Source organism: Zosterops lateralis, assembly GCF_965231275.1.
Source record: "Zosterops lateralis genome assembly, chromosome: 11".
Classification (NCBI taxonomy): Eukaryota; Metazoa; Chordata; class Aves; order Passeriformes; family Zosteropidae; genus Zosterops; species Zosterops lateralis.
Genome location: NC_139771.1, coordinates 5251247 through 5266392, shown reverse-complemented (window position 1 = coordinate 5266392; position 15146 = coordinate 5251247). Strand labels below are relative to the sequence as shown.

General features: G+C 36.8%; 2 protein-coding genes across 4 annotated transcripts in view; one reads left to right on the top strand and one right to left on the bottom strand.

Moving 5' to 3' along the window:
- The window catches only part of CENPP (centromere protein P), a 114914-nt gene that overhangs the window by 26902 nt on the left and 72866 nt on the right, over window positions 1-15146 (top strand). The gene's annotated exons all lie outside the window — the stretch shown is intronic.
- Window positions 6119-13205, bottom strand: OMD (osteomodulin). Of its 2 annotated transcripts, none has more exons than XM_083869516.1 (3): window positions 12732-13205; window positions 9480-10432; window positions 6119-8946 (listed from the first exon to the last, which is right to left on the bottom strand). In XM_083869516.1, exons 1-3 carry the CDS (start codon window positions 13070-13072, stop codon window positions 8627-8629), a joined length of 1614 nt encoding a protein of 537 aa, XP_083725642.1. In that variant the 5' UTR covers window positions 13073-13205; the 3' UTR covers window positions 6119-8626. The 2 variants fall into 2 exon arrangements, with proteins under 2 accessions (XP_083725642.1, XP_083725643.1); XM_083869517.1 differs by having other exon boundaries at window positions 12745-12854.

Sequence of the window (15146 nt, the reverse complement as noted above, 5' to 3'; positions counted from 1 at the left end):
GGTTTTCTTTTAAATGCTGCCTTGTTTAGCAGCCAAATGTCTGTAGGAAATCTGCAGAGTGACTGCAGCCAGTTGGTGTCTAAAATCTTTTTGGGTTTATAATACCACCAGTTTCTGAACTCATTTGGATTTTATAAAAATGTTTGTAGCTCATTTCATATGCAGATTTAACAATGTGATAGTTTGGACTTGAAGCTTTCTCTAGGATAATGCTGTGATGATAAAATGGACATGTGAAGGGAAGAGGCTCAGTAACAATAGAAATTGGGCCCTGAATCCCATTGGATGCTACTCTGCTGAAACAAAGGACAGCAGGAGTCTGGAAGTGTTTAAACTGCAGTGTCAGTACCATCTCAGCATCCCTCCTGCATGTCTGGGAAGTAATGACACAGCTCCATCCATGGTAGGATTTCCTCTGTCTCTGGGGCATCCAAATGTTTCCAGTGCTTGAATGTAATCAAAGGATGACTATTCTCAGGGGAAAAACCTAGTAAGCATTGAACCTGAAAGCAAGATATAAAATATTAAATATATTTGTTGTAGTCCTATGATAATTTATTTTGTAAGTACTGAAATCCTAGATTTCACAGCTACATAGAATGTCTTAGGAATAGCTTTATATTTCCCTTACATATGAAAACTTTAAAAAATGAGGGAAAACTATAAGAGATAAATAAGGCCTTGAAAATGTAGGAAGTCTTCATTCAAGGAAACACTTTGTGTTTTGATCTGCAAGAGAAGAGGCTCCAAATTTTTAGGCAACTTCAGGAACAACTTCCGCACAAAATGTGAAAAATCTGTGTTTATCAGGGTCACAAGATTTCGGTTGTGTGCTTATCACAAAAAGGTTGTTGTGTGTATTCACTGCAATAGAGGCACCTCTCAGAAGATCATGAATAGTTCCTTACAAATACATTCAAAGAGGGAGATGTTAAGTAGTTTACTTGGTGTGATGTCATCAAGGAGTAGCTAACAGTGCCAAATAAAGTAGTAACCTTGTTGCATAGTCATGAAAGAAAAAAACATATCAACAAATAATGTCAGGTAAAACCAGTTTTTATCTGAACATGTACCAGGTGCTCAGATCAGCACAAGGATGGGGATGTTATGAATAGCTGCAAACAAGGAAAGGGAGTATTGCTTCCTTCAACTGCTTTATTCCTGCTCAGAGTGACTGGAAATAACCACACTATCCAAATCATGTGGATATGAAATCATGTGGAGATGAAATATGTGGTTCATATGCACGGGCACTAGGGGAGGTGACAGGAAATAGCCTGGCAAGCAGGGAGTGCTTTCTAGTGCTTTCTAGGCACTGTTAGTGCTTGGAAATTGGATGTATAAGTGTCTGTTGTTTGGACTCTGGTTACAAGGGTTGACTTACTTGGAAGGTGGTTTCTTTTCTGAAAACCTAAACCTGCTGTGTTGTTAACTCCTTGAGCTCCAGTTTTTGCAGAGGGCCTTGATAATGTGTTTGTGGTGTGTTTTTTGATTTCCCTATGATATTTCATTTGCACTGACTGATTTTCCCACAAAATATTTTCATCTGTCCTGTTAGGCACTTTAAAAGGTTATTTTTCCTAGATAGAATTGTGGCTTAAATTTGAACACTAGTCATTTCCCTGTAGTTTTGTAAGGATATAAAGTGTAGCTGAAGGTGTAAATGAACCACAAGACTTCTTTTCTTGTACTGGATAATGGGATTGGATTCTGGGCTCTGAATTCTGCCGTCAGAAAAATTTCACTTTAGGTGAAAAGGGTTGCACACAGAATAGGTGTAAAATTTGTTGCCCAGATTTGTCTTCTGTCATGTTAGACAATGAAGAATAAAGAGCTTTTAGGAGAGAAAAAATGAGAAGCTGGATGGGTGTGGGTGGCAGAGGTAGGAAAGCATAGGAGAGCAAGGCAGAAATAAGAATAGCTATCCAAACTATTAATGTTGCTGACTAAATCTTCAGCATCTGGGAAAGAATCTAGTATTTAGTTTATGTGTCAGTACAGAGAAGGATAGACTTTCCTCTGCAAGACGGGTTGGAAGTGACTTTTCCAAGGTGCCTGTAGGAATTACATCAGGCCAGGGGCTGGCACTGTCTAGATAAAGACTTGTGGTTTTACAACAGGAGCCAGAACCCTGGAAAAAGAAAAATGGGGAGGAAAAACCATAGGGCCTTAGCTCTGGGGTGCAGGGGTTAATGAGGCTGTGAGGTAGCCCTAGGAAGAGTCTCATAAAATTGCTATCAAGATATTCCTTGTGAAATAAACCAAAGCTGCGATCCTTTTTAATCACTCAGATTTGTTCTATATTTAAACACAGAAAGTGTATTTTGCAGCTGCTTAAAGCCCTTGGCTTTCATCGTGTATCATAAGTCTCTAAAGGACGATAGTGGCAACTTTTGTTGTTTCTGACTTTTACTGTTTATAAGTGTTCTTGGAAAAAAATATTATGGATTATTGCTTAGCTGACCAGTGCTTATGGTGGGTGCTGGGAATCACTTAGAATATTCAGAGTCAGTGTCTTCTCTTGGCCAGACATCTGTGTGGGACAGAATGTCATGAGAACAAATTAGGAAAGCTTTTAAAGATTCCTGGGCATTTATAGACCTGGGCATAGTGCTGGATTTTCTTTTGTGTGTTATATTTCTGCTTCATTTGGAAGGTAACATGTTGGAGGTTCCTTGGCATAACTCTTGTGTGGAGAGTGATTTAAACACCTCACAATGTTGACCAGCTATTCTGGATTGGAGTAATTATAATAGAAATTATTTTATAGGGGAAAAGACAGTTGTTGTACCAGCCTGATAACATGCACATAATAATCTGCAAGCAGTGAGTGATTTACTGTTAAAGAGGGCAAAAGCACTAAGTGATGTTAGAACTGAACTTGATGGTTCTATTTCTATTTTCTCCTTTTGTAACCTAAAAGAAATAACTTCTTGGAATGGTTCTCTACACAAGTTTTATTTTCTAAAACACAGGCCTTTTCTGCTTGATGTTTGTGTGGGATTAATTCTACTTTCTAAAACTACTTTTATCTCTTTGCTGCTGCATAAATGTGTGATATGAAACTTCTCAGATTCCTTCATTCCCGTCTGCTTTTTGTTGAGGTCCTGATAGAGAGTGTAAAAGCAGTTTTAAGGCAGTTTAATGCCAGTAATGACGATGGGGTTGCATTTATTCTGGGAACTAAATGTATCCCAGAGGGTGGAGGGAGCATCTTCTGGTTTCCTCACTGATTTGAGAACTGCAGGTGGTGCTATAGAAGAGTTGTCCTGTAAAGCAAAGTCAATTCCAGCTCAGCATCCTTGAGGGATGGAGGAGGGTTCAGAGGTAGTATTAGATGTAAAATAAATGTCATAATGTCCCAGAGAGAAAATGCAGAACATTCTTCAATATTCAGAATCACTAAAGAAGTACCTGAAGTGAAATAGTTATGCGTAAACAGCTCCAGATTTTTGAGGAAAGTTGCAGCTATTTCCAAGGCTCAGTGAATTAAATTAAGCTAGGTCACTGTTAAGGCCACCAGCTGCAAAATGGAGACAGCTGAAAAATAACCTAGTGATTGTATGAACATCCTTCCATATGTTTCTGATTTATAATCAGAATTTTTTAAGGCTGAAGACATTACCTTGATTTCTTGCATTTCTGGAAAAGAAAAACTCCTTTTATCAGTTACTTTGTTATAAATGAATAAAGCACATTGCAAAAATTATGCACAATATTAAACAGAAGTCAGACTATGGTTAACAAATACAAATGATAACCAGAGTAACAGTGCTGTCTTTTTACCCAGACCCCTCTGTCAAACACACATTTTCTTGAACTTTGCTGTGTGACATCAGTTATATCCTGAAGCAAAAGCCAACCTACTGCAATTTATTACAATTTCTTAGAATTCCTTCCAGAATTGGCATTACTTCTTATGACAATACCATCATTTGTTGAGAGCTGTTACTGTGTCCACAGGGACATTTGAATCAGGGCTCCAGGAATCATTGGCCTTATCCATATTTTACTTCAGTGTTCCAGGCATCTGTTCCTTGTGTTGTTCATAGCATCTGCTTTACTCTCTGTGTCCATGGCTCAACTTTACATTTATTTGCTTTCCTTGTGTTATACTTTTAGGATATGGGAAGGTTGTTTTGTTTTGTTTTTTCTCTAGATGATGAATTAATGCAATGAGTTACGAGATTGTGCTTTTATTTATTTTCTATTTAAATTAATTAGGTTATTAGAAATATAAATTTTGGGCAAAATAATTAAAAACATTAAAAAAATTATATTTGTGGAATTCCCTAAGTTGCAATAGTGTATACACAAATTGGCTTATAGCTGAATACTTCATACTGTTGCAGCAGTACTGGAAAATGATTGTGAAATCTCTTCAATGTGTATTTTTTTGCTTAAAAATATAGTGTGCTCCCCTTTCCTGCTTTTCAGGTAGAAGATGCCTATGCTTATAGCTCACAATGATCAGGTTGGGCAACAAAGAAGGAAATGGATTTGTATTGTAAAAGTGGAATGTGAATAGGTTAAACTGAGTCAGAAAACGTGAACTGTAAAACATCTGTTTTCTATAAAGGAGCTTCTGTCCTCATCCACGTAACTTTTATTATCAGAGTACTGAAGCAAAGTGGAAAAAAATATTTATCAGGAAAAAGCAAAATATATTCCTGCTTTTTTGGGCTAAAGGAAGAAATATAGACAGTTGGATTAAGCTACTGCTATTTCTCTTTCTTTTGATTTTTATAATAACTTATTGTGGCCGGCACTTTACCTGAATTGCTCATGAAGATGCAGAGTTAAAACCCAGATTGTTTCTCTATTTTCTGACTGTGCTGTAAATAAACTTATTAAGCTATTTGATTGTTAGGTGTGGCTGTTATTCATGAAAAAGAATAGCATGTTTATTTCTTAGTTTATGAACCTATTTCCTCCTTAAAAACCCCTGTATAATCTGAAAGTAAGTACCAGAGCAAACATGAAGAGTAAGTGTGTTTTACACTGTACCAAGGCAGTGGTAGTGAGGAGCAGCACCAGCACGTTACCGTGGTTCAGGATAGTGAGAACATGAAAGTGGGTGTGGAATAATAATAAAGGTTAATGTACAATATCCTGTGTCCAGCAATGCCCGTAAACATGTCTCAGTCTTTGGGAAGACTGAGACTAGGACAATCACATATGATCCATGTCTCTATCCTGTCTTCCAATGTTCTTCCATTCTCCAGCTATTCTCAGCTCATCACTTTTGTACCTACCGTGTTTAGTTTAGCAACCTTTAATGGATCTCTTTCAAGGAACACAGTTACTGTTCCTGTCTTTTCTCAATACTGTGTCTAAAATTGCTGCTGCATCCACTGTGTCCTCAGGCACATGGGACACATGAGCATCATTTGATGGCTCCTTCCCTTGTATTGGAGCAGTCAATGCCCAGACCCTTGCTGTCAGTGCAACCCAGAATTTTGTCGGTGTCTTCCATATCCCCCCTCAGCCATTTCTTTGAGTTGCATTCCATGTTGTTGATACAGCAGTCATTTCTTACCTTTGGTGACCTTGCTCTAATCCTTTTCCAATCTTGTCCTATGTACTTACACCAGCTACCTGAGGCTTTGGAAATCAATATTGCATTTAATGTCCGGGTGAGCTACAGATTTATGGCAGTGTCTTGATGTCTCCTGTTTTCCTTTTGTCTCTATTTACTGTCTACATTTGATTTTCCTTTTTATGACTCCTGGCTGCTAAGCTGGGTGTTTTCACTGAACATACCTATTGCTACTGAAGCACTCCTGAGTGTTGCTCCTGAGTGATGTTGGTGAGGTCATCCTTCATTAGTTTTAATGTGGAACTAAGATCATCCTTTCCATGGACATCACTTCTCATTTAACAGTGATTAGCTCCATTGGCTGGTTTAGTATCCTGAGGACTTTTGCAGCCCTTCCTCAGCAGCACCTAGCAGTCATTCCTGGCATCTCACTTCTCAGCCTGGTTTGTCTATCTCTTGCTAACATTTTAAATAGAATAAACTTCAGCACAGGCCCTTTGTAAAGCTTCCACCAGTGGGATCCCCTCCACAATAAGAACATTTATTCTTAGGTTGTTTCTCATATTTTATTTGATTTTTGTTTGTGATGTTTCCTTTTAATCTGTAGCAACTTAATTTCCTTAAAAAATCTTTCAGAATTTTTGTAGGCTGTTTGGACCAGGATCTCCCTTTTCCACATCCTTCATGATTCACTCAGAGGACCCCAAGATATTTGCAAGGCAAAAACAGCATGACTTTTACAGAAGGCATCTTCTGTGTTACCAGAGCAAACTGTACTCAGACAGATATCCATTAATCCAATACTTTATTATAAATTCCCATTTTTCTAAGGCTACCAAGTCTTTAGTTCCCTGTCCACTGTAATATCCTTTCTGGAATAAGTGTACTGTGAGCTACAGATGATATTAATATTATTAATTGAAAAAAAGTGAGTTTTAGTAGTTCTGCTTTTAATACAAATTTCATGTTCCACCTGAATGAGTCAAGTGTAATAAGACAGCTCTGAAGTTTTCAATGATTTCCAGTTTTCTTTGAGAAATGCTTATAACATCAATATTTTGACTTATACTTTAAAGCTAAGCTTTGTTTCATAAACATCTTTAAAAAGCAGAAAGTTTGACATCCCTACTATAGCAGGATAGTGTTCTTTTATTTTTAAAGCTGAGCAAGCCTTTTGAAAAAGCTTCTTATTTTAGATTTGCATTTTCTGCACCATTCACTTAAAATCTGAAATAGTTGAAAGGTTCCTGGAGGTTAGTATACTACATGTATATATTAATAAAGCAGTCAAGTTATAGATATATGTAAATTCTTGTAAATACTGTCTATAAATGGCATTGAGTACTTAAGTGAAGGAATGAATACATGCATGTGTTTCTTGTTCAGAAACCCAGAGGTGTTTGAGGGTGATAAATGTTAATAATTTGTCTTTAAAAAGCAGAGAAATTATGTAGCACTGTGAATTTGTGGGGTGACCATAAAATAGTTTGCTGTGAATACTAGATCTGTTCAGAATGCAGATAAGAAAAAGGGGAAGGAGAGAGAAACAGATTTCTTGAGTTAGTTGGCTGAAGATCCACAAATTAATAACAGAATAAATTTTGTACCCTCAAATTCTTACAACCAGTTGTCCTTAAAGACAATATATATTCCTAAAGTTTATATTCATAGCTTTACAATAAATCTCTTTCTCTTAAAAATAAGTCATAAAGTGTTTTTATTATCTTAGTATTTCTGTTGATGCATCACAAACCATCAATATGAAGATGGGCCTAAAAATAGTTGAAATTCTAAGAGAAAAAATGAAACCTGCTTAACTTCTCAAATGCTAATAGAAATCTGATTACATTGTACTTTGTGTAGGACAACTAAAAGACTACATAAAATTATGCAAAGTTGGTAGTATGATATGGATCTATCACTTGCAAACATTTCATTTTGCTGTTGAAAACGGAATTTTTTTTCCTCACAGCTAGTAAAGCTCTATAAGGGAAGAAAGTGCTGAAAAATAAAGAAGTGGTTTAAAAAAGGCAATAAAGTGCTCTATAGTGCTATCTTCCCTTGTAGTTATCTGGGTCTGTTTCTAGGCATAAGATATAACAAAAATTTGCGTAGCTCAAAGCTTTCTTCAGGTTACTTAAAGCAATGTTGATTCTATTTTGAAGCAGAATACAGTTAATTGGTATAAGCTGTGCAGAGGGATAGTCTAAACGGATAGTTGAAAAACCCTGCAGTGCTTTTCTTTGTTCCTGTTCTACTTGATGAATAATTCTAAATGCAAAGATTACATTACATTTCTATGTGTCTTCTAAAATAACTTCAGCTGAAGCATAGGGGAACTATAAACGCTGATGGTTCAGTTGTGTTAATGCACATGCTTCTCCCTAGAACCCAGCAGCCTGGTGAAAGATTGTTTATTGCTGTGTTACTAATAAGCTGAAATCTCCTTTTTGAAAGATTGTGATAGTTAAAGGACAGCCGAAGAAGTGAATATTATAATACAGCTTGTCAGGACACTTAAAACATAAAATGAGGAAGGTTTGAAGCTCCATATTTGAGATGTCCTCATCCAGTTAGAAATTGGAAGAAGAAATATCTGTATTTCAGGGAGATGTGGAGGAGCCTTGTTGGCAGTATTTTGTAATCTTAATCTCTTACCCTTTTCTCTGCTGCATCTCTGCTTATGCTATCAGCAGTGGATGTAAAGCTGGGTGGATTTTTGGCTTTCATCACTTGTTCCTTTTGAATTATGACACTGATTTGTGTTACAGTCACTTTGCAATTGCTTCACTTTAGAACACAGAAGCTTTTCAGGTCAATTTTCTTTCACTTCAGCTGCTCACCCAAAGGTGAGCTCATCATCAACCCAGGTTGTGTCAGACCTTTATCTAATGCTCAGGTGAGTGCTCTTTGTTCCTGGTATTGTTTTTTACTACACCAACGGTAGGACATTTACCTACTTTAAACTCCTGTCTCCACTTTATAGATGCATCTTGAATATCCCAAACTGCCCACTTGTTCTAAGATAGCTATGAATAACCCAGACTAATGAAAAGTTTCCATATGTACTTAATAACAGTCATTATTTCAGTGATAGTAAGGATGAAAATAGCTGTCTTCTGCTTCATGATCTTCTTCAGTTTCTTGATTGAGCATTTCATGATTGTCTTCTGCTTCCTGGAACTCCTCTGGTGTCAGGAACCGCCGGAACACAGGTGTTCTGAGCTGAGAGGGGCTGCTGCCAGTGACATTCTGCTCTCCATAATAAATGGTTCTGATGAGAGGGAAGCAGAAGAAGGCGTAGCTGCTGATGGGGCTCGTGAGCTTGTTCTGGTCCAGCCGTATGTAGGTCAACTGCTTGATGTTCAGTGGGTCCAGAGCTGGACACATCACAGTAACATTGATGTCTGTAAGAGTGTGAAAAATATTCATTAAAATGCAAAAAGTGACTATGTTTTAGATGTGTTGCAGAAGTGAAATTTATGTTTTGAAATTTAAAATGGAAAATGTTTTTATGGTGCACAGTAATGTAACCCTAATCTGTGTTTTAGATCAGTTTTGTAAATGACAATGGTACCAGTTTAGGGGCTTGCAAAATATAAGGTTTGTAAGGAATTCGTAACTACTGTTTTATGTGAATGAAATGTTTTCATAATTCCTTTTCTCTGTATATTTTTATCAGTTGCCAAATCAAGCAATTTTCAAAAAGATTTTAGCTGTTACATGAAAAACTCGTATTAACTTTTACAAAGAGCTGTGAATTGGAGGAAAGCTTCAAAAATTAAACCCTCTCTAATTTCAAATTGGTCTCAAATGACTGAGGATGTGTTTATATTGCATCCCAAAGAATATAGGATGATACTCTCCCCGGACTCCTCCCACGACCAATCCCAAAATCCACTAAGTTAATTACTTTTACAAAGTTTAACCATCAACCTACTTTCAATTTCATTGTCTTCAAGGTACAAATGCTGCAAACTTCTTGGAATATAGAACACTTGTTTTAATTTGTTATGTCCAAGATGAAGTTCTAGAAGGTTGGGTAGATTAAAAGTGTTGTGTGGAATGTTCTGCAGGTTATTGTGGGACATTCTTAGAGCAATGATTTGGGGAAGTCTGGTGAAATAGTTTTCAGGAATATGAGAAATAGAGTTATTTTCAAGAGAAAGATGCTGAAGTGATGGTGGCAGGTCAGGAGGCATTGTCTGTAATTTGTTGTTGCATAAATTGAGCTGCGTTAAATTTTTCATGTTTGAAAAGGGTTTTTCTTTGAATACTGAGTCATCAAGTAAGTTACTGCAGAGGTCAAGCATGGTCATGTTGGGCAATCCTTCCAATGCATGGCCAGGTAACCGGGAAATCTTATTGAAACCGAGGAGGAGTCTCTCTAGAGAGCTGGGCAGAGGGAATGGAAACTCTTCTAATTCATTATGTTGTAAGTGAAGTTGCAGTAAGTTTGAAAATTTGGCAAAAACACCGTGGTCAATCATATGGAATTTAATGTTGTTGTGGCTGAGGTTAATTTCCCTTATGAAGGTGGCATTAGTGAATGGTCCTGCAGGCACAGCTTCAATGTTGTTGTTTTGCAGATAAAGTTGTTGGACATGATTGGGGATGTTTGGGATTGTCTTGAGTTTCCGGTGATCACAGTACATGGATAAGGGAAAAGCTGGTGGACAAAAGCATTCTTTGGCACACTCAACTGGAAAGGGAAAACGAGGAACTTGAACTTGGGTGTTTGGGTTAAAATAATATGGATGTTGATCTGGCTCCCCACCATATTCATCCTCAAAATCATAGTCTTCATACTGACAAGAGACCAAAGCAGCCCAGAGGAGCTGGAGGATCAGTAGGTAGCTCAGAATCCCCATATTTAAATTTATATGCTGTAACCTGTTGATGAGAAGAAACATTAATTTTTAGATAGTTATAAAGTAAATAGCACAAAAGTTTTAAGAAGCAGCAATGTATACTGAAGTAAGTAGAATAATGCCTTTTTTTGGCAACACTGTCTGTGACATTACTAGGAAACCAAAGTTTTGATCTGTACCTTCCACGTAATAAACATAATCAAATTTACTATCCTTGAAGTAAACAGATGTTTTCTGGTCTGACTTCAGACCAGGAACAGCTTTCCACTTGTGCTGTGCTGGGTACTGAAGGGTACCATAACAGGATTGTTTCTATAAAGAGAACATTGAAATAGATTACTTGGAAATATTGTATAATATATAAAATTGAAATTTATGTGGCTTTGCAAATTGTGTGTTCTGTGGCATTTTGTGTTGTTTTTCAGTTTTCCATAAAACATGACTGACTTAGCACTGTGTTAATGGTGATATAATGTGATTTTTCTGTTCCCATCATTTATTTAAAGCCAGTGCAATTCAACTATCATGCACATGGTATAAAATCTTTAGTTGTAAGCTTTCTGTCTTCTTCTGCTTCTATAATCATATGTTCTTTATAGATGTGAACTAATTTACCTTCCAAATACCCTTCTGAGGTGAAATCCTGATCCTGTCAAAGGCAAATCATTTTGCAGGTCCAATTTCTGATGCTCAAAGCCAGTCTAACATTTTCAAGTACTTTATACAGTCAAAGGAGCCCTTTTATTTGGCAAAATGAGAGTTATGAATCATGTCAAGCTGTTCAATTTAAGCAGCAATGAGTCAAAATGTTTCATTGCAGATCAAACCACAGAAGTCATGGAAAAATTTAAGAGACTTTCCTCAGGGTGGTACAAGAATCCTGAAGCGGAGAGAGAACAGCAGTTATTCTCTTTTTTCCATATATGTTTTGTACCCAAGGAACTCTGTGTCAATATTTGTTTACTGAACACTATCAGCAACAAAGGAGATGAGACAAGTGGTCATTTCTGATGATTCCTAGTGGGGATTACCTAATGCATGATGTATTCTATGAACTGAACAGAAAAGAGAGAATTTGAAGGAGAAAAGTAATAACAAACTGTTGGAATTTGATGCATCCTTGTAATCCTGCTGTGACACAACCTGTGTGTGCCAGTGGCTGGGTGTCACAGTGTGACATTGTCTAACCTGCATATCTGACTTCACATTTGAATGTAGTCAAGTTGCATAACTAATGAAAACCTTTAAAACCAGGTTTGACTGGAGTCAGGAACTCCACTCCAGGTAGGTCCTTAGCAAAGCCAGGGACTCCATATCCCTGCAGTATGTGGGATGTCTCAGTTAATTAAGCAATCAGCAGAGACACAGAGCAGCCTTGCACTGCAGAGCTGCATAAATGCACTCTGCTGGGTTGAGAAACAACTCTGTGCTTCAGGAGGAATTCACTGGGTTTCACATTTCAGGCAGTGTACATCAGAATATATTCCAATCAGTCCTGTTGCTGTCTATCTAAAATTTGTTTCTAACTCCCGTGACTGCCTTCTGGCTTTGTGGAACAAATGCCAGTCTGTCCCCTTGTCTATTTCATGATCTTTGTTCCTTTTGATTCCTCCTTTTTGCAGTTGCCGTCCAGAACTTGAGCTTCACCTTCTTTCAGCACTTCTACTTCATGTCAAAAAATTTCCAATTAATAATTTTTGTTCTTAGTGCCACAAGCCACAGTTGTCCTTAGAAACCAGGAGGGACAACTCAGGAAAGTCTTCTCACTTTGAGGAATAAGGCCTTTATGAGATTGATCTTGCCATGTGGACAATGTGAAGAGACCTCCCATCATGTCAGATGGAATGATAAATAAGAAGTAATATGCACCAAAGTCTCCCACAGGTTTTATGGAGAGAGGGGAGCTGGTTTTGGGGAGACATTTTGATACTTTGACGGTAACTGAGTATCTTACTGGTAGAATAGTAACTGTCCTGCCAAGCTTGCAGGTTGTGTCTCAAAGCACTGAGACACTGACACCTCTTCATGAAATATTTCTAAGATTTTAACTAGCTTTAAAACACCCATGTCAGATGAAACTTGATAATGGGAAGTCAGGAAAAGTGCAGGTCAGATGCACACCGTATGATAAAACACATAATCACAAAGTTGAAAAACAATAGAAAATCTTAAAAGCTTGATTCTCTACCATCTTAATGAAGTCAGAGCTCAGCAACTGTATTTGTAAGCAGTTTACTCACTGAAAGCTAAATAGTATATAACATGCATGAATCACTCTTCACTGAAAAATAACACAATCAATTCATTTTATTCCTGCTTACCAAGAAAACTTACTCTTTGGAAGTCTAAGAAGTTCAGGTTGTAGGGGGCAGCAAGTTCTTGTGCTGGTGAAATCATCTGAGACATAGCCTACCCCAGCTGGAGGAACAAAAGGTCTGTCTAAGCCATATTTTGTGGTGAGGAGCCTTGTGGGAAGGCAACACAAAATAACAGCCTTGGCCCCTCTTCTGATTTGCCAGTAAAATTTAAAAAAAAATGCTTTGTGCCACATCATCACTTGCTGTAGATGCTGTGTCATAAGGCGGTGAAGCAATTTCTCCTTTTGTTCAATATAATTGGCTTCAATATAATTGGCAAGATTCTTTCGGTTACCAACTCCCATTTAAAAAAAAAAAAGAGAATAAGACTTCACAAATTATTACAGAGGTTATTATTTCATAGTGCGGGTTCAGCTGCAGTGATTCAGTTCTGCAAAGGGTTTGTCCTCTGAGGATGAAGTTAAGAAACAGTAAAAAAATTAACCTTACCAAAATCAAGGGAATGCATGTGCTGCAAATAAGCTCCTGTAAACATCTTCCTTATTTTTTCCCCCCACAATGTCTGTGTCCTTCCTGCAAAGGATTTGTTTTGTACAGTGCTGTTGGTGTGGTGGTGTAAAAGTTCAGCATTCACAGTAACTTTGCAACATCCATTTTTTTTTAAGTTGTATAGAGAGCAAAAATCTTGTGAGAAGGGTAAGTATGACAGGAAACATAAACCATTTTTCTCAAGAAAAATATTTATCTTAGGTTTTAAGAAGAATTAAAGAAAGAAGGTATAGTTATCTGCCTTTAATGCCATGTGATATTTAAATACTTGTGATATATGCAAAAAATTGAGAAAATGGACAAATTTTTTTTGTGGCATGGTTTAAGTGTATGATTTATCCAAAGCATTTCATTGTGCTTTTGGCTGGGTAAAAGAATTACTTTATTTCAAAATCTGTTAACAAGGAAAAATCTGGTTCTTAAAAATGCATCTTAAAAAGTGCCTTAGAAGTATCATAACTATTTTAAAAATGCAGTAGTAAGTTTATTTGTTTGTCTTTGAGCTTCATGAAGCTGATTATTTGCTCAACCTTTTCAAGTTTGTTCTCTAATATTGAGGACAAGAATATGTTTAAGAAGATAAATCATACATAATTCTAACATTCAGGGTATAAAGAAAAGTGGCAGAAGTCATGACCAAAGTGATACTGTGGGGTTGGCAATCGGAAATAAACTAAAGCAGTCATGTATTTATGTAAGGAATGCAGAATACAAGGGAGAGGTTGAAAGAGGAGAAATTAAAACTCCATAATCCTTGATTAATGGTACCAGAAATAGTTGAATAGTTACATTGTACCACTAAATCAAAACCAGTAGTTATTTTTAATAATTAATAGAATAAATACACAGTGAGAGATGAAAAAAGCCCCACCAAATTTGTTACGACCAGCCAGTAAATGTTACTGGCTGCTACAAACTTTGGGTATTTTTTTAAGCACAAGACAAAGAACATGGCACATATTTTTGGAAGCTTTGTTCTAGTAACAGCTGTAAGTAAAACATACATAAAACTATTTTATCTGAAGATAAAAATTAGAGTTCCAATTTCATACCTGATTTTTTTTATTGTTTTCTACTATTGATTGTGTCACAAAGTCTCATAAGCTCTTAGGAGATCTAAAAATCTCATGGTGAATTTAAAAATCCATGGTAGCAGGACAGAAAATTTGTCCTTTGAAAAATTCTGGTAAAGCTCTTGATGTGAAGCACATTGAGCTGCAGAGGCTGATGCAGGTCTAGCCATGGAACATATTAACACTCAGTTCCTGTTTTGTTGCAAGAGCTGTTTTGGAGACAGACAAGTTTATACTTTGTGTTCTTGGTCAAATTGTGTGGTTTGATCTTCATTTTCATTTGTGGTGTGGCAGGAATTTCCTTACAAGGCAGATAATGAGAGGATTAAATTTAGCATCCTTCATGTAAGACTTCTTATTTCAAAGGCTGGGAAATTTTATTGAATTTTCAGCTTTAAGAATGCTTTAGAAGGAATTATTTTTAATGTTGATTTGTGATTTTTTTTTTGTCATTTTATTTATGCAGTTTTGATGCAAAGTGGGATGTATGTCAAGCTAGAATTCTGAATTGGCTTCCTTTTCTTTAGCTGAAAACTTGGATGGATCATTTTCATCAGTTAAAATCTTTGGAATTTCACCATCTCCATTAACCTCATTCAACTTATGAGACTTGTCAGCTTTTTCAGTTTTGTTTCTGAGCAGAAGGCACAAGAAAGACTGCTGTGTTTTATGAATTTAGGGGATTTTAGCTAGTTGAATATGGTCTACTGAACACACTTAAAATTTCCAAATTTTGGTCTTGGGATAAGGTAGAAAAGATCACCAGTGGCCTTGAGGTAAATGGGTCTGACCCTGA